The 27,526-nt window shown below is 38.7% G+C and overlaps 1 protein-coding gene across 1 annotated transcript; it reads left to right on the forward strand.

The window, feature by feature from the left end:
• Nucleotides 1-8,269: 8,269 nt before the first annotated feature.
• Nucleotides 8,270-24,960, forward strand: LOC134570779 (putative methyltransferase DDB_G0268948). The gene is made up of 7 exons (XM_063428749.1): nucleotides 8,270-8,304; nucleotides 16,817-16,927; nucleotides 18,156-18,316; nucleotides 18,439-18,652; nucleotides 19,189-19,289; nucleotides 22,367-22,504; nucleotides 24,587-24,960. Exons 2-7 carry the CDS (start codon nucleotides 16,817-16,819, stop codon nucleotides 24,675-24,677), a joined length of 816 nt encoding a protein of 271 aa, XP_063284819.1. The 5' UTR covers nucleotides 8,270-8,304; the 3' UTR covers nucleotides 24,678-24,960.
• The last annotated feature ends 2,566 nt before the right edge of the window (nucleotides 24,961-27,526 follow it).

A 27,526-nucleotide genomic window follows, 5' to 3' on the forward strand; every position in this document is an offset into this window, starting at 1 on the left:
AGCGAACATAGCGTGTTCGCGGTCGCGAACATGCGCAATGTTCGGTCCGCCCCCTATTCGTCATCATTGAGTAAACTTTGACCCTGTCCCTCACAGTCAGCAGACACATTCTAGCCAATCAGCAGCAGACCCTCCCTCCCAGACCCTCCCACCTCCATGACGAATAGGGGGTGGACCGAACATCGCGCGGCTATGTTCGCTGGCGAACGGTTCCCGGAGAACTGTTCGGGACATCACTACTCCCATGCCAAATCAGGTTCCTGTAGGCTATGCGATTGCTCTCAAATAGCGATCACATGGCAGACATAGCTGCCTGCAGATCTGCCTGCAGATCTGCCTGCAGAGGGACTGCCAGGGCTGTCAGGCAGTCCCTCTAATAGTGAAATAGGTGAAAAGAATAAATAGTACACAAATAAAAATAATTACAACTATATATATATATATATATATATAATTTCATACTTGTATTTTAATATAAATACATATATGAATATTAAAATACACTTAGAATGAAGTTACATATACATAAGATATATATATATATATATATATATATATATATATATATTTAATATACATATTTTGTATAGATATTTATACTTATAATTACAATAATAAATTAATAAAATAAATAAAATTATTTAAAAAAATTATATACACAATTTATTTAATATAATACATATGTAATTTCATTCTAACTGTCATTAATATATATTTATGACATAGTGAGCATGGGAGTGAGCGCATTACTTATCTTTCTGCATTTGTATCCATTTTTTGTATCACTCAGCCTTGTTACAATGCAGCCACCCATCCCATGTGTTCCCTATTAAGAGTTAATAATATATAGGGGTGTATATAAAAAATACCCTATTCTAGCATTTCCTGTTGCTTTCCACCCTAATCTTCTATGCCAGCTGTGTATGCATAATTATTTATCATCCTTCTAAGCATTCCAGGTGTAGGTCTTTTAATGTATGTCTTATATCTCCTGTCTTTTCCTATGTATTATATACATCCATCATGGCCTCTAGCCTGTTCAGCCACTGTGGCATTCTAGAGGCCTTTGTTCCGTTTTGATTCTGTCTTCCAACAACTCGTTTAATTGGGCTCAGTTTTATAAGTATTTATATACAGTTTCTGTTCTTTTCACCATTTCATAAACTAGATGATTATTCGTAACTATTGGGTTCTCTACCATCTCATCACCAACATGTCTTAGCTACATACACAAACTCCACAACCATTCTCCGATTCACATCCTACCTTAACCCACATTAATCCCAACACAGCCCACACAGCCACCCTGAAATTTGGGATACAAATCAGGATAGACATATTTCCTACTCCTAGCATCACTATGACTTTATAACATGTGTTCATATGCCCTGTAATGGGCAACCTGCCACAGGCTAATTCGGCACCTCGTTTGGGCATGTCATTGAAAACATTTATAGATTTTGGATTAAGAATATAATGTCTTGTTTTAGGTTCTGGGTAGTACACTTATAGGCACCTAGTATATGGATATCACTATTTTACAGTTATGTAGTGGTAATATTTCCTCAATCTTATTATCATAATGCCACAAACAGGTATTACCTTCGATGTGGAATATTAGATGAGTTATGATAGACGATACGCCTTGGGCCACACTGTCAAAACTCTTATACAAGTTCAGATATGATTTTAGCCAAGATGGCTCCACCGCAATATATACCTTTTTAGTGAGTAGGTTTTACTGGTGGCCAATAGATGTTAAGTTTTTGGCATCTCTGCCTTGGAGTTAGTGGTCCTGCGAGACCAACACCCATCCTCCATGCATGAGGTATTACGCCCCCCCCCCCCCCACGGGCCAAAACATAGTTAGCCGCCTCACACAGTGGCATAGAGAGGGCCTCACTTGTCACACCCAATCTATCTCATGATTTAAATGTCACAGAGAGGCCAACACCCCGCCACAACGTTCAGTGGCCATGAATCCCCTTGCGCCAAAGCATAGACAGAGCCTCTCAAGCCACTTGGCAACTAGCAGGACCTCAGCTGTCACCTACCTAGTTAATTGCTTTGTCACTTGGCACTAGCTAGCCAGCCAGTTAAATGATCCTGATCCAAGCTAAGTATTAATATATTGCAGTATGTCTCAGATCCCTGTAAGAAGGTGATGACATGTCAATCCCCAGTACTCCAGTCTGGTCCACTACACCTACACAAAAAGGTGACACCAATCAGGTTCCATCAGGTCATGGACCATTCCTCGTATTACGGCTGAGCTACACAGACACAACATTCTTTTCCCAGCAATGACCGGGAAAGTGGAACTGTTCAGGCTCATGCATACCAATATGGACAATGCTGATGTTGGAGAAGGCACGAGTTGCTCGAGCAACATCAACTTCCATGCAACATTCTCAGCACTCATGTCCTCTAAGGTGTAAATAAATGAGAGACTGGAAAGACTAGAAATACATTGTCGACCATGCCATCAACTGGATGCTCCTCCGTATGCATACGATCATAACACAATTCAATATTGAGCATGTGCGCTAGTACGTTCAGATATCCAACGGGATATTGACTTTCTGTCATGCTATCTGACTTTCTGTCTAAAGTTTTTACACTAATAGGTGAATTAGGATATAGATAAGTTGTGATGCCACACCTATCAGACATATTGTAACATTATTATTATTATACTAAAACATGTCAACTTTAAGTTGAGCTGGCCAAACCTCATACTCATAGAAGTCGCCATGGTGGGCCTGCCACGGCTGATTTAATTGTTTTTTACTAACTGTATGTTTATTCTTGCAAGGTGAATTTCACTACTATCATATTCAGCATTTCATTAAAACATTAAAACGTAGCTTCACAGCAATGCCTTCTTCAGCTTCCGGTATAAGGCCCCTTACTGGAACATATTGACTTCTATTATATGTCTTGGCCCCCTACATTGCTAAGTGTTGCTATTGACTGGATCAGTCATGTCAAGCCCAACTTAGTTCACAAATATAAACTAACTTGTATATACATTCACTGTACTTACATTAACTACAACCCTCATTGGACTAATCAGCTAACAAAGGTTTACTTTGGTTTAGTTAAACTAATTACGGGTTGTTGGTTGGCTTCTCATACACTTGTTAGCTTGAATTGTCCACTGTTATGGTCCTTGTAGGTTCTTGTTGATACTGATACTAGTTACCTATGCAAATTTTTGTTGGGGTTTTCTTCAATATTTATACTTTTCCGATTCCCAACCCTTTCTACTCTATTATTTCCCCTATATAAGTTGGTTTGTCAACTTCGCCCTCGCTATATTAATCACTTATCTATGTTCATCACTACATTCATCTGTCTCCGGGCTATCCCATTATTTTCAGGCAACAGGGGCTTATACATGTGACAGGTTCACAATTCACTTACTTTCCAGAGTTTCTGCATTATTAAAATTTTGCCATATGCCTTAATGCTAGTAATTTAAGTTTGACGTCATATGCTGGTATTTTCATATTCATGCCACCTGGTTTAGTCTAAGTTCCTGGTTTAGTCTAAGTTGCTTGTGTTACCCCTCAATTGTTTGCAAGGTATAAATTGGTTGTCACTTACCTGTTTACAACTATTTCCTTAGCCCTCGTAGGGCTCACGTGTCTGGCAGATTCCGCTATTTCAATGTACACGGTATAACAACTCTAGGTTCTAAGGTATTTCAAGTTGTGCCGTTAGTGGTCTCCCAGCAATTGCTGTCACCAAGTCTTTCCAATGCTATTCACATCAAAGGTAAGTGGTACTTCATTACATAATGTACCAACTATTATGTCTCTGGTTGTGTTCACTACTTTTTTTTGCCACCTTCAATTTAGGCTATATCACTATACCATCAATTTACGCTTGACTGGCATCTAACATCACATGTTTCTCTACTTTCCAACAAAGCCAGTTCATTTCATCCTATCCAATCAGACTATACTTAAGGGTATCCAAAATATGTCTAATTTGCTAGATTCAGCCCCTTTCTAACCCCTAACTAATTCTGAAACCGCTATTTACCTGGCTTTTACAACTTCCTGAGGCTACAAGTATTCACCATCAGTGGCCAACACAATGCACAAGGTTGCCTTCGAAGCTCCTACCTAATTAAACATCAGGATCGTTGCATATTGACTCTACCCATGACCAAAACGAGTCAATTGGGTCAACCTGTCCACATTCCATACTTTCCCATGAATAATATAGGGGACAGTGAAGGTCTTCGATTCCTAACTCCTCACCGTACCGAATATGGGGACTATTCTCACTACCTCTAAGTTCATGTTATATGTACAGTTATTGTTAATAAGGCTCAGTATGAACCCTAGCCTTTATTCAGGACACTCATTTAGGATAGGGGCTGCATCCCTGGCATCGAGCCAGAACGTTCCAGTCCATGTCATTAAAACTCTAGGTCACTGGAAGTCATCAGCATATACAACATATATACCCCAACCAGTACAAGAAATACAAAGGGCATTCGTTAAAATGTCATCTTTATGTATTATGTTGTATTATGTTCTTTACTCAATAAATGTTTTTTTTTTTTTTTTAGTATGATATGTATTACTTTTTGCCTGCTTTTCTTACTGGCCTACAGCATATGTAGGTTTCGGCACAACTCAACTGACTTTTTCCTATCACAGGTTTACTAACAACAATCTTACTTCATATCATAATCAATGTTGCCCCGAACACAAATATAAATATATTAAAAACAAAGAGAACGTTACCTGCACTCTGGCCTAAATCCCTATGTACATTTAAACAAAATGGAGGCTCTTTAGTTTTATTCCAATGTCCATTTGAATATATAAGCTCACCTGCCACGTCAAGGCAACCCTCAAGAGGTGAGTCCTACTCTAGCCATTATATTTGCTGATATCAGCCAAGAATCTCCAATAAGACAGGAAGGAGTATTTTATAAACCATTTCACATTTAACCCTTTATAGGGCTTCTACACATACAATAAACTTTGCTGGTATCAGACATTGTGTAAACATCTCTAATGAGACATGAATGGGTATTTTATAAACCCCTACATACCCTGAATAGGGCTATAACATATAAATCACCTTGCCGGTATCAGCAAAAAGGCAAATTTATCTGTTGAGACAGGAAGGGGTGCTGCCCCTACATACTTATAAACTCTTAATAAGACAAACATGGGGTGACTGGCAGCAATGTAACATAGCTGTGTGATACAAACATCATATACAAACACAAATATAAAGCACCTCGCTTACAGCAGCAGTAGCTTAGTATCCAACAGCTCAAAATACATAGTAAAAACAAAGAGAACGTTACCTGCGCTCTGGCCTAAATCCCTATGTACATTTAAAATAATAATAAATATATATATATATATATATATATATATATAAGAAGATACAATACCTTGCACCCTGGCTTCAAAATTACATGGCTGGGTGCACTACCAGGGCTCCAATATCCAAGTTAATTTGAAATCCCCTATAAAAGGGCTGCCAATCCTCTCTCACCTTACCGTTGATGGTCTGGCTAGTCACCCCTCCCACCACTCCCTCTATTTCTCTATTTATATCACCCTCTAAGGTGGGCCCACTTTTATTACAGGCCTACTGCTTTGTCGGTTCCGGCACACCACAACCGACTAGTGTAAAGTTATATATGTTATGGTTATAATATGCTAGGTTTTTACGGCTATATTGCCCCGACTACAAATATATATGTATATATATATATATATATATATATATATATATATATATATATGTAACAAAATACACTTAGTAAACAAATTACATTCGTTATATATTTATCTATATATAAATAAATAAAAAATAATTGCAAATATATACATATATATAATTACTTAAATAATTACATAAGTAAACATGTCGAATTTAAATACATATGTATATATATATATTGAAATTCTACTTGTATATTTATATAATATTTTAACATCATTATGGCAGAACGGCCAGCAAATTTAATTTGCAAGCCCTATATTTAGCTCTGTAACTTTCCAAAACACCCTAAAACCTGTACAAGTACTGTTGCACTCAGGAGACTTCACTGAACACAAAGATGAGTGTTTCAAGACAGTAAAATGTATCACAATTATGATATCATCAGTGAGAATGCTTGACTGCTGACTCCTTCGATCACCAAATACCATTACCCTTCCATTCCCAATAAGTAACGCAACACCATGTTAAGTGGGTAAGGGCAACGGCCACAGCTTTATTTAAACCAGCATAACCAAATACTGTCAGCTGCTGGTTTTACCCAGCAGACAGGTACACTTTAAACTTCTTCCAGAGCCTCTTCAGTCTGTCCTTCGTCATCAACCAAATTCAGGCTGCGACTCCCCAAGCCTGTCATTTACCACACTTGCTGGCGCAGGAAACCCGCAGCTGTGACAAAATGAGAACAAAGAAAACACAACACAAAACAACAATTCCAGAACAGAACAGTTGGGGAGGGTGGGTGGGGAAAGACACTGCCAGGCTCCCTCAGCATTGTTCACCAGTAGTCTGGTAATTTTTCCCAGAATTCCATGCTTTCAACTGTAAAACCAACTGTATCCTTGTTGCTATGCCAACCCCTCAGGGCAGCAGTCATGCTCCCTCCTCCCTATTCGCTCCGGGGGTTGGCCTGTTTTTGCTAGCAACTAATATGAATGCTAACTTTGGCCAAAATTTGTGACTAGGAGCCTACGAAAAAAGATTGGACATACCCATTTTGAATTCCCTGGGTTGTCTACTTTTTCAAAAAGTTTTCTATGATGGGGGTAATTGTCATTGCTGGGCTACCATACGGTCTCAAAGGCAACATAACTAATTTAAAAAATTTAAATGTGCAAAAACAGAAATGGGCGAGTCTTATATTTGACCACTTAACTTTCCAAAACACCATTGTACTCTTGAGACATTACTGGGCACAAATATGGGTGTTTTAGAGCAGTAAAACATATAATGCTGATGAAATCATCAGTGAAAGGTCAGTTTATTTGTGAAAAATGCAAAAAAACAAATATGATAGTTATTTTTGGCCAGTATTTGTGACGAAGTGGCTTTTTTCCCCTGGAAGAGCCAGCCCTTGGCGAAACGCGCATCAGGATTTCTGTTAGCAGTAGTTAGGCATATTATTATTGATGATGCTGCAGCTACTTCGTCTAATTAGGACCAGCCACCACGCTTAGATTTATATTTGATCTATCATCATTTACTTCTTTTATTACTTTTTGTTGCTGGAGGGCACATGGGATTAGGGATATTCTCTATTGATTGTGATTTACAGAGTGGGAGCTTGGGAGGCTGTTGGAGCATTAGCTCCCATTGGGAGATTTTTTTTAAGGGGAGCCCTCGAAGGCACACTATGGCACATCAGATAGGAGTCCTTTTTTTCATTCTTCCCTCCCCTTGTCTACTTGCAGTTTGGTTATTTATTTATTTATTTTGACCTCCTGCTTTCCCTCCCTCCCTCTTTCTCAGCAACTTTTATGTTTAGGTCCCTGTTTTCATGGTAACTAGTACGTATTTTGGATCAGCTATCATTGGATTTTAACTTCAGGGGGAGATTGTTGTTGTACTTGTGAGACATCGCTGAACAAACATATGTGTTTTTCATTATAATAAAAGATAACAGTTTTATGACATTCACAGTTAAAATGCAATGCAGAACTTGAAAAATAAAAATCTTAATTTCTCAAAGTTTTTAACATTTTATACATATTAAATTATGTTTCATATATAAATACTCCTGAAAATTATATACTGTATAATAAGTGTGGTTGCACTTAATATGACAGAGGGGAATTATGGTTGAACAGACATATAGGGCAAATTCCCTTTTTTTGTTTACGTTTTGTAATTGACTCCACCCTTAAGGGGTTAACCACTAGATGATATCAGAAACGTAAACAAAATTAAACAGATCTTACAAAGCCTAAAAAAATTAAAAAAAAATGACATGTCTTTTCAGAGCATTTTGCCTTAGTGTCTAGAAAAGAATGAAATTATGTAGTAAAAAAGCTATTTATATTGGTGTTTTTTTCCTTTTCCAGTCTTTATAAAACATTCATTGGAGATGCTAAATATCTCTACAAAGCATGACTTACATAATACAAGTGAATTTAATTGACATGGTAATTGACAGTTTGACTGTTTAATTGAGATAGTAACTGGTTTTTCCAGCCTTTGTCAATATAAAGAATGCTGTTAGCGGCCACATATAAAGCAGCAGACTTGCTTTGTGGAAATTACTCCTCCACCAAGATCACACAGGTAAGCCAGAATCTTTTGCTATGTTTAGTGCAATACTGTTACTATTTGATGGCTCGAATTTATAGGGATGCTCTAGTCACCAAAACAACTTGAACTTAATGAATCAGGTTTGGTGTATAAATCATGCTCCTGCAGTCTCACTGTTCAATTCACTGCCATTTAGGAGTTAAATCATTTTGTTTATACAGCCATAGTCACACCTCCCCGCATGTGACTTACACATCCTTCCTAAACACTTCTTGTAAAGAGTCATCTAATGTTTACATTCCTTTTATTTAAAATTATGTTAAATTCAGAATTTCTCATCTTTTCACTCTAAATACCCCATCCCCTTTGGATTATCTCCTTTTAAATCTAGACTATTAGAAACAGCTCTCTAGTATGCGATTGAGGTTCTATAATTGTGGCGTTTTCCTCTTTTTATGCTAGGCTCTCAGTAACTGTGCGGAAGTGTAAATTGCACAGTCATTTGGGAATCATTGCAAGCTAAAATTTTCTGAAACTTTAATGAAAATATAAGATGAATCTTTCATATTAATTATACATACTATGAATAATGTGCATATTTGAGTTTAATTATAAATCGAAGGCTATGGGCGTGAATCAGCTAATGTTTGTAACAATCCAAGTAGAATCATAATGTTGTTACAAAGTCTCTCCTGCGAACAAGATTTGATACTTTATAACCAAGTTACTATCTTTTTTTAAACATATCTCAACATCCTGTATGAACTCCAATTAATTTGCTAAACCTATTGAGATGTAGGAGTTCACACTTTATATCAAGGTCTCCTTTTATCTATTAGCTTACTATTTAAAATTGTGATTCCGGTTCCCTCCATTTTTAATCACTGTTTTCTTCACCTTTTGAATCACTTTGTGTTTTTTATGTCAGATCGTATCAACAATCTAATGTTATTTAATAAAGGTTGTTTTGTTTTATTAAATATTGCTTAATGAAAGATTAATGTTTTAAGACTTGATCTCCCCTGTGTGTTAGGTCATATCTTATTTTGTTGTTGTTGTAGTGTTGTAGTTTTGAATACAGATGTTTTATGGTGTGAGGGGCTATGTGATCGGGTCCCTTTTGGCCAGTAGGACATTCTGGTATGCCCTGTTATTTAATGCATGGCAAATTACTTTTTGCACCAAAACAATGCATTAAATGAAAATATCTAAATGCCAGTTGAGATCAGTTGGTATTGCAGTTTATGATGCCTCACAGTGGACTAATGTAGAGAAAGCCCTGATGCAAGTTTTTTGGGGCCCCCAGTGCAAGAGTGGACAAAATGTAGATCACCATCTGTCTTACAATTCCCACAATGCTATTCCAGCTTAGGATCTACCATTTGCAGGATTGTGTTTGTGTGCATATATAGGTGTATATGTGTATGTATATCATTTAAGTGTTTTAATACAGGGGGTGTGTTTGTAATGTTTGGGTTTTATTGCATTAGTGTGTTTGCATGTTGTGTTTGTATTTGCTTGGATATATATTTGCTTGGATATATGCACATACACACATACACCGCCACATGCATGCATATTTACACAGATATACATACACATTATTGCACAGAATATACACATATAAACACACTGATACATACACGCAAATTCATATACACACGGACATATGCACACACCCTGACATATACACACATGCAGATGCACACCCTGACACACAGATACACACAGATACACAACATTAAGCAAATGCACGCAGAGGTGTAACTAGAGGTGAAAATTGCCCCAGTCCCTCCATGTCTCATTCCCACCCAACCCCTTCATGTTTCTCATTTCCTCCCTTCAAAGCACCTCCATGTATCATTCCCTCCACAGCCCCTCCATGTGTCTCATCCCTCCAAAGCCCCTCCATGTGTCTCATTTACTCCCCCCCAAAGCCTATCCATATGTTCCATTCCCCCCCTCCATGTGTCCCATCCCCTCATCCCCCAAAGCCCCTCCATGTGTCCTATTACTTCCCCCTCAGTCATTCCATGTGTTCCATTCCATTACCCTAGCCCCTCCATGTGACTCTCCCCAACACCTCCATGTGTCCCATTCCCTTCCATCAGCTCCTCCATGTGTCCCATTCCCTTTCTCCCCCAACCCCCTACATTTGTCTCTCCGCCCTCCCCACCTGTACCTGTTTCTTGCCGTGGTACCCGTCTGTCAGGAAGGGCTCTCTCAGTGAGCACTTCCTATCAGACCGCTCAGCCACACTACACACAGGCAGGAGGGGAGCAGCACAACACAGGTCTCCCCTCCTGATGCTAACCTAGCAACTGCAGCCAGCCCCAAAGTTATGCCCTTAAGTTATACCAGTGGCCCACGGTTGCTGCTGCAGCCAGGTCCCCAGGAGTGCTGGGCCTGGTCACAGTGGCCACCCCTGCGACCATGGTAGGTATGCCACTGGATGCACACACACATGTACATGTATACATATACACAGATGCACACTCTGACACACACATACACACTGAGCTACATACTTACATAGATATACATACACATTAACACACAGATACACATATGTTTACACTGACACACTAAAACAGACACATAGATATACACACTAACACAAACACACTCACACACAGACTCAAGTGCACACACACTAACACATACACACACTGTGACACAGATACGCACACACACTCAATCGGAGTGCTCCTGTTCCTCATGCTGCCTATGTGTGCCTCTTACCTACCCGTGTGGAGCTCTCTAAGAAGCTGGGAGGAAGTGATCGTCTGTCACTTCCTCCTGGCAGGAGCTATCAAAGGGGCCCGGTCAGACTCTTAATGGGCCACGCAACCCAACTGGGCCCATTTTAAGCAGAAAAGCGATATTACTCTTTCGGTGGTCCTAAGTGTATGGGCCACCCGATTGGCCCCCTGGGGTTAGTCTTACAATTAAAGGCCTGGAGATTTTCTGTCTCCTAAAAGAGAAATTTTTTTGGGGTGTGGGAGGGGGTTGAGGGGGGAGGGTTTTGGTGCATGTTAAATGCCTCTGTTTCTCGTATGCCTTAGGGCAGTGGTTCCCAACCCAGTCCTCAAGTACCCCCTAACAGTTTAGAATCTAGGGATTATCAAGTTGTGTCTAAGGTGATTTAGGAGAAGAAAAACAAACACTTTAGACACAACAGGTTAATCCATAAATACTGGACTGGTACTTGAGGACTGGGTTGGGAACCACTGCCTTAGATCATAACTGACTTTAATTGTTCTGGTATTTGTATTTTGGGTTACCCCCTTTATAGGTCCTTTCAGACCGCCATTTATCATTTTAGGATAACATATTTCTGTTCTGCAAAATGCATCAATTATATTATTTTGCCTTATATATTTATTTTTTTAATGCTCAGCATTGATATGTTTTGCATTAACACAGTTCTCTATTAATTCCCTTTTGCCCTTTTATTTATAAATCAAAGAAATATAATTAATTTATTTACAGATTTTAAGACATCAAGAGGAATATCCAGAATTAAGGGTAAGTGAACATTAATTTTTACCTTTACTTTTCCGTAGACATAACTTTTATATTATATCCACCTCTGAGGAACAATAAATGTAAAGCAAATAGTCCTAAATAATTAATAAAACAAAATGGGAATTTTAAAATCTTTAAACAGTACAGCTTGGCGATATTAATTCAATCAGTTAAAGAGAAGTGAATCCTAAAGGCACAATTCAATTAACAGTCCGAGTAGAACACAGTAGTTCAGTCAGGGATTGAAAGGTAGATGAGAGAAAGTGTAATCCTTTAAACTGGTCCGGTCTCATAACTGTAACTGCAACAAAACAGAATATGAGAATTCTGATAGCGGACTAAAGTTTAGAGGAACTCAGTAGCTTGCCCTTCAGTAAATCCCTGCTCAAGTTTCAAAATATTTTTTGTTCACTTGTGCCATCACAGAGAAAACCAGTTCCAGGTATGATAACAGTAATTAAAGTCAGAATTTAGGGAAACCCACAATGGTCAAATAATAAGCCCGGTCATACATGAGCAGTCGTATTCTTGTGATGCTATTCTTTTTTTACTGATGAAGCAATGGGGCTCTCAAAAGGATTCTATAAGCATCAAAAAGATTTAGCATATTGTTGCAGTATTAGTATATATATATCATGCCCCTGCATTCTCATTGCTCAATTCTCTGCCATTTAGGAATTATATCACTTTTGTTTCTGTTTATGCAACTCCAGCTACACCTCCCCTGGTTATTACTGACACAACCTGCATTACAAAAGAGTAATATTTTCCATAAGACGTTAGCTTGCTTTAGACATTTTTATCTCCTGCTCTGTAAATCGAACTTTAATTACACACAGGGGGCTCCTGCAGGATATAGAAGGCTATTAACAGAGTAGGAAATACATTAAATTGAATGTGCAATTTAAACAATAGATCTCTGTTTACAGGAACTGTTAACGAAGGCTGTATAAGTCATGCAGTGTGGTGTGACTAGGGATGCTTAAACAAAGTGATTTAACAGGCAGAGAACTAACTAAGGACGCATGACGGAAAATTTCCGTAAATTTAATAAAGTTAACCCCAGATGACCGCGATCGCTGGGTTAACGCTCCTCTGATCCTCCAATCTGACAGCCTGTCAGAGTGAGCATATGTGCTGCAGGGACTTCTGATCTGCCTCCGTGCTTCCGCGTCCAGTGTGATCTTTTCCCTGTGTGAAAAAAATAAAGTTAGTTTCAAATCCCACCCCCCCTTTACCAATTTTAAATAAAAATGATCCCCTTCACTGCCAATTGATCACTGACTTCAGTAATCAATTGGCAGGGACTACATTTTACTGTGATTAACCTTCAGGGGTTAAATTTATTTTATTAATTAATTTAAATATTTTAAATATATATTTAGCTAGCTGGGGTGGGTGGACGTTAGTGCTGAACTGGGGAATTTGGTGTTAGGCTAGCTAAGGGTTAACGTTAAAGAACGTTTTTAAAAAAACTTTAAAAGTTTACATTTTTTTTTTAAAAGTTTGAATAATGTTTCAAAAAGTAAAAATTAAACCCTTCCCTGCCAGTTGATCACTGCCTACAGTGATCAAAATGCAGATTACATTATTATAGTATGATCTGATTTTTTTTAAAACCCTGAGGGTTAACTTTTATTTTTTTTAACCCTCAGGGGTTCAATTTATTTTATTAATTAATTAAAATATTTTTCAATTATATATTTTTTTTGCTAGCCGGGGTGGGAGTTATGGGAAATTGGGGCATTTACTATAAGTGCTGCTTACTGCTAGTTAGGGGTTAACGGTAAAAAAAAAGTTTATACAAATTTTAAAAGTGTAAAAAAGTTTTAAGAAAGTTGTAAAAAGTAAAAAAAGTTTTAAAGAGTAAAAAAAAATTAAAAATGCCTACCGCTACACCTGGAACAAAATTATCCCATGCTAAGTTTCAAAATATGCCTTTTGAAATACCTCATGGTGTATTCTTTAAAAAATGGTATGCTGTGGTGGGGAAGTGTGAATAAGCAACCAGCTAAACTACTCTGAAATGGAACATGGACACAGCATACAACTTCAAAGTTAGAAGAAAAACTGAATGGCTGTGTCTCAAATGTGCCCCTTCAACATCCACATATACCTGGCAAAGATACATATGGTGGTATTGTTGTACTCAGACAACATAGCTGAGCAACATATTAAATATTTTACAGCCATAGCACACATAAGATTTGCAAAATATACTGTGCAAACTCACTTTGTCTGTCAAAAAGGCAGAAAAATACTTATTACCACTTCACTTGGTACATGCTAGCGGAAAAATTATCCCACGCTAAGGTTCAAAATATGCCTTTTAATATACTCTAGGAGGTCTTCTTTAAGAAATGGTATGCCAATATGGAATAGTTGGAATATTTAGTCTGCTTAAATACTGCTAAAAGGGACCTGGACACAGCGTAAAAATTCAAAGTTTGAAAAAAACTGTAATTGCTGTGTCTCAAATGTGCCCCTTTAATGTCCACATATACCTAGCAAAGGTACATACGGGGGTATTGCTGTACTCAGATAATATAGCTGAGCAACATATGAAGTATTATACAGTCGTAGCACACATAAGGTTTGCAGAATATAATGTGCAAACTCACTTTGTGAGTCAAAAAGGCAGAAAAAATGCTCCCACGCTAAGGTTCAAAATATGCCTTTTGAAATACCCTAGGATGTCTTCTTTAAGAAATGGTATGCCTTTATGGTGGAGCTGGAATATGGAGCCTGCTCAAGTGCTCCAAAGTGGGACACAGACGCATCAAAACCCTCCATGAAAATTCACACTTAAAATCCTGAACTTGTCATGTCTCTTTTACAGCACTGTAACTTTACAAAATAGTGTATAGGTCATACATTGGGCATATTGTTTTACTCAGATGATGTAACTGAGCATAATTTTAGGGATTTTATGACAGTGGTACATATAAAGCGTAAGAAATACTCTGCCAAAATGCAACATGTAAAAAAAATTTCCCCCTCACTACAAACATTGTAATAAATTGATGAAAAAATGGTGACAAGTTAAGGCACAATATAAGATACCATGGGGTGTCTGCTTTATCAAATGGAAGCCCTTTGTGGGCTTATTTGAACAGTCAAAAAACTATAATACCCCAATTGTATACCCCAATATTCTAATTCTAAAATATACATTCCTTTGTGATGTTCAGCAGCCATTGAAGATGTGAGAATCAAAGAGTCATCCTAAAACTATTGAGGTTTTGTTTATTGATATAATTTTTAATATTAACAGGGTTATTTGATAAAGTGGGAATTGTTGTGAATTTAAAGTGAATTCAAAAGTTTAGGCTACAATAGTTTAAATGAAAATATAGCTGAACTGGAAAAAATTTCAAGCTTGGCTAATGTAGTCTAACATTTTACTTCTTCTTCGAATTCTCTGATTTCCTAACAATCCATACTTTAGTGAATTACCCTGCAATGTTATTAATACAAATCTATTGATTCTGTAAAGCACCATTCTACTTACCCACTTTGTGGATTATTTAGGAGTGGAATCAGTCCTTCAACAACAGATTAACAACTATGTATTGGTTAAAATGCTCTTACATCAATAGTGAGAGAATAAATAGTTGCGGCACACTCAGACTACAAAAAAATATAAGAAACAAAGAAGGATACTAAAATGCCTAACTAAGTATAAATATGGGGATTTGGTTCCACCATATGGCCATATGTTGTTAAGCCCACCACTACTTTCAAAGTACCCCATTATCAGTGGGTCCTACACTAAAATGTGGGGGGCAAATAAATAGTAATAGTGTTAAAAATAAAAGTGTTAAATTAAATACTAGTAAGAGCATAGTGAGTATACAAATATAAGTGATGAAAGCAATTAAAAACAGTGTTAAAACTAAATAGTTAATGTGTTGGTGCTAAAAATGAGTATACTCACTAATGCAGATGACTGTGCTAGCTGGAAAAAATAATAAAAGTTACTTGACTATTGATAAACTCCTCCTATATATACACACCTGTGGCATTTAGTAGCCTTCTTTGTTTCTTATATTTTTTTGTAGTCTGAGTGCGCCGCAACTATTTATTCTCTCATTCATGAAGTTTTGGTCACAGCGGCAGCACCTTTCATAAAAAATTCAGGTCTCGGGAGTGCCCCCTATCCTTTCTCTGTTTATATTATATTTGGAATTCATGAATTCATGAATGAGAGAATAAATAGTTGTGGCGCACTCAGACTACAAAAAAATATAAGAAACAAAGAAGGCTACTAAATGCCACATGTGTGTATATATAGGAGGAGTTTATCAATAGTCAAGTCACTTTTATTATTTTTTCCAGCTAGCACAGTCATCTGCATTAGTGAGTATACTCATTTTTAGCACCAACACATTAACTATTTAGTTTTAACACTGTTTTTAATTGCTTTCATCACTTATGTTTGTATACTCACTATGCTCTTACTAGTATTTAATTTAACACTTTTATTTTTAACACTATTACTATTTATTTGCCCCCCACATTTTAGTGTAGGACCCACCAATAATGGGGCACTTTGAAAGTAGTGGTGGGCTTAACAACATATGGCCATATGGTGGAACCAAATGCCCATATTCATACTTAGTTAGGCATTTTAGTAGCCTTCTTTGTTTCTTATATTTTTTTGTAGTCTGAGTGCGCCGCAACTATTTATTCTCTCATTCATGAAGCTTTGGTCACAGCGGCAGCACCTTTCATACAAAATTCAGGTCTCGGGAGTGCCCCCTATCCTTTCTCTGCTTACATCAATAGTGACCAAACCATAGATCCCCAGAAATTTTAAAAATACAACCTCCATGAGGTGTTGCCATTCTAGGGGCTATCAAAACATCATACAAATTGTAGTTTTACAATATCTGGGCATTTACATTTTAGGCCCCATGATTGTACATCATGTATAGGAAATGTGGTTATATTTTAGTGTTTATGGAGTTAAATAGGGAAAAACAATTGAACATTTTCTCTACCAAATTCCATTCAGATGACTGATCATTTATTTAAAAGCAAGGCCTTCTCATCCGTGTACCAGCAGTATATGGTTCCTGTGTCCAGTGACGTCATGAATCTGATTTTCTCATATTTGAAGGAGAAGGTAACTTTACTCACTCACTGAACATTCCATTTTACAAGTAACAATGTGTAGTAGATGTTTGCTAACAATTTAATGGAATTTTCGCATTTCAGTTTTAATCTAGAATTTTCAATAATTGGTTCTGTATTGTATTTAACAATAATAATTATTATTTTTTTCATTGTATTGGCACAATACAGGAGTAGTGGCATGATGATATAGTGAAGACAGAATTGATTTTCTTGAATAAGTATTCTCATGACATAATTTTACTCTCTGGAGTGGGTGCAGGTGTTCATCAACCCAGTATTCCTGTAATATTTTGTAATCGTCACTTCACTTATTATTAAATTTCCCCATTTCTATAATGTTGTAAAGAACTGTGTAATAAGTTGGCACTATATAAATGCTAATAATAATAATAATAATAATATTAATAATTGGGAACACTGGGATGGAGAGGTGGAAAGAAATAGTACCATCTCATTTACCACAGTGTCACCATCTCCAGACTTCAGTTACTAATTATGAGAGAGATAGGGAGAAATGACACTTGCGTATAGATATGTCAGACACAGGGCCTCTGGGATAGGAAATGTATGACGTTGCATTTTCTCTACCTTTACAATTACTATCCATATAACTGTTCTCTGAAAGACCATGTTGCACAGAATGAAGATCTAAACTGGTGGAGTAAGGAAGAGGCTAAAATTGGAATGGTTCATCCAGTTCTGTTCTGGTTTCAAGCCCCAGTCATATTTGGAAAAGGGCAACAAGCTAATTTTCTAGCAATGTTGTAATCCTGAGAGTCCTGGTTTGTATCCAACATAACTGATCTCATGTTTGTCTCCTGAAAAATAGTGTTTGGTGATCTTATTTTACTTTTTATACATCTCAGTTTTTTCTACTTGGCATCTTATACTGTACTTTAAAACAGCATCCGAGGCTTAACATTGGTGATTTTTTTATAGTGGGTTTAGTTTTATGTCTAACATTTTAATAGAAATATTAGACTAAGAGAACTGGAAGCACAAAATGGTTCAGCGTAAAACTGGTTTACATCACTCAGGGCTCCATGATCTACAATCACCTGTAAAAGTTGTGTTAAAGACCCCTCATAGTACAAATTGTTTAACAGTTTTAATAATAACAAAAAGAAATGGAGGAAATAAAAGTGCAAACATCTAAATAATTTTAAGTAGTGTACAACATTAAAATCTATAAATAAAGCCTTTTTCCTGTTCTGCAGAAAAGTAAACCGTTTGATACAGCAGTCGATGTTGGCTGCGGTACTGGGAGATATACAATGCCTCTAGCAAAAAGGTTCAAAAAGGTTATCGGTGTAGACATCAGTGAATCTCAGCTTGAGGAAGCCAAACAATTCTGTTCCTTGGAAAATGTAACTTTCCAGTAAGTACTTAAAATCCATTCATCATTATAACCACCTACACTGAACAGCAGAGAGAAGACTTTATCCCTATACACCAGATTCACTAAATAACTTTGTGTACGTATTGTGATGTCTCTTGTAGGGTGGCTGCTGCTGAGAACTTACCCCTAGATGATGCATCTGTGGACCTTGTAAATGCAGGACTTGCTGCTCATTGGTTCAATGTGGAAAAATTTGTGCATGAAGCAGTTCGAGTTTTAAAGCCCAACGGCTGTCTGGCAGTTCATGCTTTTGTTCCAATTTTTAAATTACAAGATGGCAATAATGATGCAGCGCTAAATGTTGTTATGAAGCAGGTAAAAAAACTAAATAGCTTTCAGTAAATATTCCATTGCAACTTGATGGGTACATGGTTCTGTTCTAGCAATTATAGAGCTTTCTGTGTTACTCTACTTCACCTACATGATCCCACAGTCAATACTACTTTTATGCCAGACCACATGTATACACATAGAAACTGATAGAGGAGACATGGGATATTTGGGATAACCTGGAGCAGGGCAAATGAGCCTAACAAAACTTTGACCAAATATAGGAAACTGTGGTAAAGAATATTCTCCAGAATTCAGGACAGTCTCCATTGAAGACAGTTCCTTGTTCAGTCTCAGCAGTAATTCCTCAAATGCCTAGGAAAAAAACACCTGTACTAAAGCATATAATTGTGCCTGACTTGTAAAGTGGTTATGGTGTTTCAACAGACCTTTGAAAACAGTGTGAATTTTCATGTGCTTGTTGTGTGTGTGATAGTAGGTTGTTTTTCTTTGTTTTTTTTCCTCTCTCACAATAAGTAGTTTAAGATCATCCTCAGCTGACTAAACTATTTCCTTTGCAGTGTTTAGACAAAATGTCAGAATTCAAGTACGAAAACAACAATATTATGCATCACCAGTATGAAGAGGTGTTCAATGCTATACCATTAAAAGACAAGGAGTGGTAAGTACATCTGTTATCTCAAACTGCTGTAAATATTTTGTTTTCCTTAAAATGCCTAGAAAAATGTTTTTTTTTTTTTTTTTTTTTTTAATTCTTTATTTTGGGTGTGCACAGAATAAACAGGCAGACGGTATGCGCCACAACAGCGGCATCCAGTAAAATCGGTAAACATAGGTAATACAGGTCATGGCATACGGTATACAGGCACATTTTTATAGTTATTATAGTTTTACGATAGTTTAGGTTGGCGTTTAGTTTTCAAGGTGGTAGCATAATGCACATTCCATGCAGGAATAGGTAGGAGAGGGACAAAAGAGAAAAAACATGGCTCGTGCAGTAAACGTACATATAAGAGCATTTGAACAGTTGAGTTATTAGCATTAAATCACGCTTGTTGCCTATGCAGTGAGAGACTGGGAATTCGTATATTCCGTATAAGTTTAACTAGCCTAGACAACTAGAGTGTTAGAGTGAGTGCAAACAAAACATGTGAGAGCACCCGATGGCCAACAGCTATAGCCTAGACACCCCATGATATATAAGTCTGCTCACTGTTACAGCAGAGCAGACAACGCTTATGATTGAACAAGATCACATTAATAGGAGAGGTGGTTGCCAACTGGTCAGGTCTGACTGCTATTCCGGACCTTAACTGGGTAATTTAAACAAGCAACTCTATAAGGTGGAACGTATTGAACACTAACAGATTATTTGTGAACATTATAGATCTGCATACTCATCAGTATCATGGTGTAGTGGGTTAGGATCAGTGTAAGCACTAGTCTTCAGTGTTACACAAATTATAAGCAAGTTGCTTTTAACATAGGACAAAGTCCCCTGTGACTGCAGGTTCGTAGTTGCGTGGCCACAGGTCGGGTCACCGTGTATCAGTGGGGATCATCCTACTCCTGCGGTCGGTATTGGTACGGCCCAGCTCGGAAAGTCTCTTGGGATCCCTTCCTCTGCTGGCTGAAAGTGGTCTCTTTGCCGGTTTAGTCCGCCGGGCCATGGCCCTGGAGCTTTGTGGTCTGCTCTGAAAGCTGCACCGATGTCGCTAGTGTGCTTCAGGGGGTAGTTCACTCTATAACCCCACGTGATGGTTTGCGGCAGGTTCCAACTCCTCAGTTTTCGGCCCTCCGGTTTATGCCAGGTTTGAGTGAGGGCTGTGATCTTGCTGTGCTGGCACCCGGCTTGGTTGTGAGCGGTGGTCTTCCCCGAACAGGCGGCGGCATGTAAGTTGCCATCTTCAGCGGTTGCCGGTGCTGCTATGCAGTGGTTGAATTGGGTCTGCTTGGTGGACCCGCTCAGCGAAGCGTGAGGGTAAGAGTGGGTGCCTGCAGAGCTTGTTCTCGTTTCCCACCGTCTGGGTCGCCAGTCCGTTCTCCGTCTGCGGGCTGCTCTGGGGACCCGGTCTGAGTAGCTGCACAAGCGGCGCCGGGTGGCTGGACGAATCCATGCCACCAACCCCTTCATAATTAACTGGAACGACTGACCCTTGAGGCGGTGTTTTGCCAATAGGATGATGCAAAGCCGATTAAAGGATTCAGGGGTTAGTGTGGGCGGTTTCGTGAGGGTGCATTTTGTCGTGGGTCTCGCTCGAGCCGCCATCTTGCTTGGGCTCTGGCAGGCTTGGTTAGCCATTGGTCTATCCGTTTGAGGAAGTCGAGTGGTGGGGGTAATCGTCCCCAGCGAGGACCGGGATATCCCCCGCCGGTCCAGAGGGGGGGGGGGGCCGCGGGGCAGCGTCCGCTTCTTGCTTACAGGTGGGGTCCGTGCAGGGGGATCGGCCGCTTCCCCCATGCCGCAGGCCCCATTTCTGTGTAGGCCGCATGGCCGGTTCAGGCGTTTGCTTTGCTTGTCGTTGCTGAAAAGACATCAAACTGTTCCTTGTGTTGTGCTGCATCCCTCTATGGGCTCCGTGTGCTGCTTGCATTATGTGGCTATATGAAAACCTCGTTTTTATGCCCGTTGGTGCAGGAGCACACAGAGAGCACGTCCGGCCATCTTGGCTGTCAGGCCCCGCCCCCCAGAAAAATGTTTTTTGTAGTTAACATTCAGCACTCCCTGACATTGCCTAATTATTTTACATTAACACACATTTTACATAGGACAAAAGTGAAATGATAGCACATTTACATCCATTGCACCCCAACCCAAAACCCGCCTGATTTAAGTACTTTAGAATGAACAGCTCCATTAATCCAATAAAGGGACACTGTAGGCAACCAGACCACTTCTGCTCATTGTGTCTTAACCCAGTGTCTTAACTCTGAAAAGGTAATTTTGCAATTGTGAATAAACTGCAAGAATTACCTGCTAATGTTAACTCCTCCTCTTGTGGCTGTCAGTAGAGGTAGAGGTCAGTAGAGGTACTTCTGGGTGGTTAGACAACTTTTCGGCACCAAAATGATGCTGGACGTCTTCACGCTATGCATGAGGACTTCCAGCATCACCGTAATCCTTATAGGAAAGCATTGCATAATGCTTTTCTATAGTGAAATCCTAATGCGAGCGCAGTCATTGCCACTCATGCGCATTAGGTCTTTCCAGCTGGCTGACATCTGCAGGGTAGAAGTGAAGACGGACTAACATAAAGTAGTGACATCCATGAGAATGTATATAAGTTTCTATTTTAGAAAAAAAAAATATATACATATATATATGTTCCTATACATGGGCATATCACATGTTGCGATTCTTGTGAATAATGCAGCTTTTATTATATTGATGAATTTTACACATGAGCAAATAACAGTTAAAAAATGGGGTAGTTTCACTGTAAAAATATTTTGACTTCTTAATAAAAACATAATTTGAATGCATATTGGTCTCCTATGCTTGCAGGGGTCATTGATGCTTATAACTGGTACACTTTTAAAATCTTATGGCTTTCATGATTTTGTATCAAGGTATTTGCAGTTCCCATTCGCTTGCTATTTTTGACTGTCCCCTTTAAGATTTAAACTACAAAAATCCAAATGAATGGTCCATGAGGTATCTAGAACCATGTACCCATACCCAGAAACCACTTTGTATGGTACATGACAGTCCTTATAAATACATGTTTTATCTTACAGGGTTACGGACATCCCCGTTGTATTTGAAATGTCTGTTGAAGAAATAATAGGATTTTTTCAGTCTATATACATGTATCAAGAATTCCTGAAACATGATAAAAATGAAGCCATCAGATTCCTGATGCATCTTGAACAGAGGTGATGTATACAGCGTAGAATTGTGATGTATACAGCGTAGAATTGTGATGTATACAGAGTAGAGTTGTGCACAGTGGGAAAAATTCACTCTAGCCAAAAATAAAACTACTTTTTTTTACCCCAAAATATTTCATTTAGTTCAGGACCTCAAGCTCAAAAATTTACTGATAAAAAATGGGCCAATCAGTGTAGTGCAAAGTATATACACAATAGAAATACTATCTATATGATTTTCAGTACATTGATTGATTTCAGATACATTTTCCCAACGCTTTGGTACAAGAGACAAAAAAAAATTACAAAATAAAGGGGGGGGGGGAGCAGTTTAACTCCCCCGCCCCCCACCCCAAAAAAAAAAAAACTACATTGTGTGTGTGTGTATATATGAAACCAGGGGGCTGTACTCATCTGAACATGCATAAATGGGGTGCTGCTGGGAAAATTCATACAATACACAAGATCCAGCGCACTCACTCATCTACTCTATATATATATAAATATATATATATATATATATATATATATATATATATATATATACACAGGTGCCTCATTCCAGAGCCCTATTTAGCCTTGTACTGCAGAGCAGATTTCTCCCCTCCAAGCAAGTGGGTTAAACTCATAAGAGCAGATGTTAGGTTGTTAGAGTAGGACCTGCCAAAGATGGGGTACATTGACGTTGAGGCAGACTTATGCAATGCATGATCAAATGTTTAAAAAAAAAAAAAAAAAACTAATAAAATCTGTGAGCTTGGAAGTTGCTGTTTAGTGAATGAGTGTGTGTGCGGGATCTTGTGTAATATATATCATTTTTATAACATTTTTTGCACCATGGGTAGAATTAAACATGTTTGGCCTTTGTAAACCCACATGGTGGTGATATATAATTTGGTTGAACAGAGAATGCACAAGACTAATATACATTTCTTAATCAAACATTTATATAGGTAATATAGTGACCACAAACTGTCCTCTATCAAAATACTAACTTAAAAAGTAAAAAAGTTATTTTCACTTAGATTTCCTAATTCTCTAAAAATTCTCACTTTAGTATATAATCTGACAATAATTTGGGGCTTCTAAAAGAGGTGGAATTTAGGATACAACAGAGTGTTTTGCAACAAAAACAGAGAATATGAGAACACTGAGAATGGGCAAAAGCTTTAATAAACTCAGTAGCTTGCCCTTCGGTTAGTCCCCACTCAGGTCTCAAAAATGTTTTTGCTCACTTGTGTCATTACAAAGAGAACCTATACCATTTACAGATCATATTAATCCCACCCATAAGGGCAGTCAAGAACCAAAATACCGGCAAGTTTCTTTGCACAAGTGATAAAGCAACCCCGGCAGTGGTGTATTTTGGATTTGTGCTGCCCTAGGCACGACTAAATTCGGACACCCCCAAAATCTAAATTTTGTCCCCGCAATTCGTGTCAAGGTCACTTTTTTTAACTGACAGACACATGCCCTCATTGATACATGCACTGATATACACTCACTGACAGATACACAGTCATTGGTACACGCATACAGTCACTGGCACACACTGTTTATCCAACACACACTTTCACTGACTGACACACTCTGACACACCCACTCACTGACATGCACACACTCTCAGATACACATAACATGACATACACACACTGACACACACTCACAGGCACACCCATTCTCACTGAAACACACACACACTTTCACTCGCTCACAGACACACACTGACAGCTATACTCAATCACAGTAAGGTGGACAGTCCCAGAACACGAGGCATACAAGGCATTTGTCTGGGAGCCTGGGGTGGCGTTTTTTGGTGCCCCCCTGAAAGTGTCGCTCTAGGCAAATGCCTCGTTTGCCTTGTGGTAAATACATCCCTGAACCCCGGGACACTGGGGAGGTATGCATATACCAGACAAGGACAGACTGGGACTAATCTGGGTTTTTGGCTCATTGAAAGGCAATTCACATTAAAATGTTATATGTAACCTTTATATAACTGTCACTATGCATGTGTTTGTAGCTTGCAATGATTTGTATGAAAGCATGTTTGTTTTTCATTATGCTGACCCATATCTCCCTCTACAGGTTTCGTGACATTCTAGGAGATGGATATGAGTCAGCCCTCATTAAGGTCCATATCAAACACTATTGTGTCCTAGCCTGCAAATCATCATGAGTCTGGAGAAATAATGGACTGGGGAAGAGATAGTGTAGCATGTGTCAACACTTTCCTCTTGTATTCAAAATGTGTAACATATTTAAAGCTCAACAGCAGAACAAGGAACATTTAGCAGATAAATACCATTATTTTCTGCCACATGATAATATTCCATCACACGATGGAAGAGCCAGGAATGAGGACACGTAAGCAGGAAGATTTCCAACTCTCCATATATATTTGTTTTTTGTCTCAACTGCCACATTCAAAAAATTCATTTATGGACACCAACCATCGGTAACATCCCTGTTGCTTTTGTAAAAGCTCTCATGTTTACCGCATATATAAAAGGTATGTTTAATGTCATAAAACTTACAATAAAATATATGTAATACATTACAATACGTTCATGTAATCTTTAAATAAAGAAAATATTGACCTTTGTTTGAAATGCTATCCCTTATTAGATAAGTAGATATAAAGAGTTATGTCTTTATTTCAAGGATAAAATAACAGCTGTCCTGGTCCCCATAATTTTCAGGGCCCACAGTTGCATTATCTCAGGCCTAGTTGTGTCAAAATTGCCCGGGGAGGCCTCAAGGGATCTTATAAATACAGAGTACATTGCTTGTTATCCTATCACTGTACACCAAGACAAATTACCCTGTGGCTTTTGCATGTACAAAATGCTACACAAACCTGCATCCTTAGCCATGCCAACTTATGCCTGAAATACTTAATTATAAAATGTACAGGGAGTGCAGAATTATTAGGCAAGTTGTATTTTTGAGGATTAATTTTATTATTGAACAACAACCATGTTCTCAATGAACCCAAAAAACTCATTAATATCAAAGCTGAATATTTTTGGAAGTAGTTTTTAGTTTGTTTTTAGTTATAGCTATTTTAGGGGGATATCTGTGTGTGCAGGTGACTATTACTGTGCATAATTATTAGGCAACTTAACAAAAAACAAATATATACCCATTTCAATTATTTATTTTTACCAGTGAAACCAATATAACATCTCAACATTCACAAATATACATTTCTGACATTCAAAAACATAACAAAAACAAATCAGTGACCAATATAGCCACCTTTCTTTGCAAGGACACTCAAAAGCCTGCCATCCATGGATTCTGTCAGTGTTTTGATCTGTTCACCATCAACATTGCGTGCAGCAGCAACCACAGCCTCCCAGACACTGTTCAGAGAGGTGTACTGTTTTCCCTCCTTGTAAATCTCACATTTGATGATGGACCACAGGTTCTCAATGGGGTTCAGATCAGGTGAACAAGGAGGCCATGTCATTAGATTTTCTTCTTTTATACCCTTTCTTGCCAGCCACGCTGTGGAGTACTTGGACGTGTGTGATGGAGCTTTGTCCTGCATGAAAATCATGCTTTTCTTGAAGGATGCAGACTTCTTCCTGTACCACTGCTTGAAGAAGGTGTCTTCCAGAAACTGGCAGTAGGACTGGGAGTTGAGCTTGACTCCATCCTCAACCCGAAAAGGCCCCACAAGCTCATCTTTGATGATACCAGCCCAAACCAGTACTCCACCTCCACCTTGCTGGCGTCTGAGTCGGACTGGAGCTCTCTGCCCTTTACCAATCCAGCCACGGGCCCATCCATCTGGCCCATCAAGACTCACTCTCATTTCATCAGTCCATAAAACCTTAGAAAAATCAGTCTTGAGATATTTCTTGGCCCAGTCTTGACGTTTCAGCTTGTGTGTCTTGTTCAGTGGTGGTCATCTTTCAGCCTTTCTTACCTTGGCCATGTCTCTGAGTATTGCACACCTTGTGCTTTTGGGCACTCCAGTGATGTTGCAGCTCTGAAATATGGCCAAACTGGTGGCAAGTGGCATCTTGGCAGCTGCACGCTTGACTTTTCTCAGTTTATGGGCAGTTATTTTGCACCTTGGTTTCTCCACACGCTTCTTGCGACCCTGTTGACTATTTTGAATGAAACGCTTGATTGTTCGATGATCACGCTTCAGAAGCTTTGCAATTTTAAGAGTGCTGCATCCCTCTGCAAGATATCTCACTATTTTTGACTTTTCTGAGCCTCTCAAGTCCTTCTTTTGACCCATTTTGCCAAAGGAAAGGAAGTTGCCTAATAATTATGCACACCTGATATAGGGTGTTGATGTCATTAGACCACACCCCTTCTCATTACAGAGATGCACATCACCTAATATGCTTAATTGGTAGTAGGCTTTCGAGCCTATACAGCTTGGAGTAAGACAACATGCATAAAGAGGATGATGTGGTCAAAATACTCATTTGCCTAATAATTCTGCACTCCCTGTATACACACACACCTCAGCCCCATCACTGAGTAAGCTGCTATTAATTAACAACCCGTCTGCAGACAGTAGAATGCATACAGGTAGTGATATGTTTATTATATGTATGACTAGTTATCCTCTCCTAATGCAGGTTGCTTTGCAGTTCAGATTACTCAGCACGGTCCGTGGCAGAGCAAACTATGTGTGTACAGAGGTGGTAGAATGAGCCATTGGGCAAATGCCACCCGTGCCCCTCTGGATGACTCTTAAAACAGCCACATCACCCAACCAAATCAAACACATGACACAGCACATTTAAAACAGTATGTCAAGTGTGGGATCTGGTTTGGGGGTTGCGTTGAAAGGCAACCGGGTTGGGTCCTTCAGCCCTTTAATAGTGTACCAGATCTAGCCCTGCTCACATGGTTAGTGCTGGGGGTGGATGAGAGGTATTGATGAAGCCTGGTGCCTAGACTTCCATCAGCTTGGCCAAAAGGAGCGGATGCGAGCTATGTTTTTAAGATGGAATCTACAGGATTTGGCAACAAAGTGAATGTGAGGCTCAACAGTGA

This window comes from Pelobates fuscus, chromosome 8 (assembly GCF_036172605.1).
Source record: "Pelobates fuscus isolate aPelFus1 chromosome 8, aPelFus1.pri, whole genome shotgun sequence".
In the NCBI taxonomy this organism is placed as follows: Eukaryota; Metazoa; Chordata; class Amphibia; order Anura; family Pelobatidae; genus Pelobates; species Pelobates fuscus.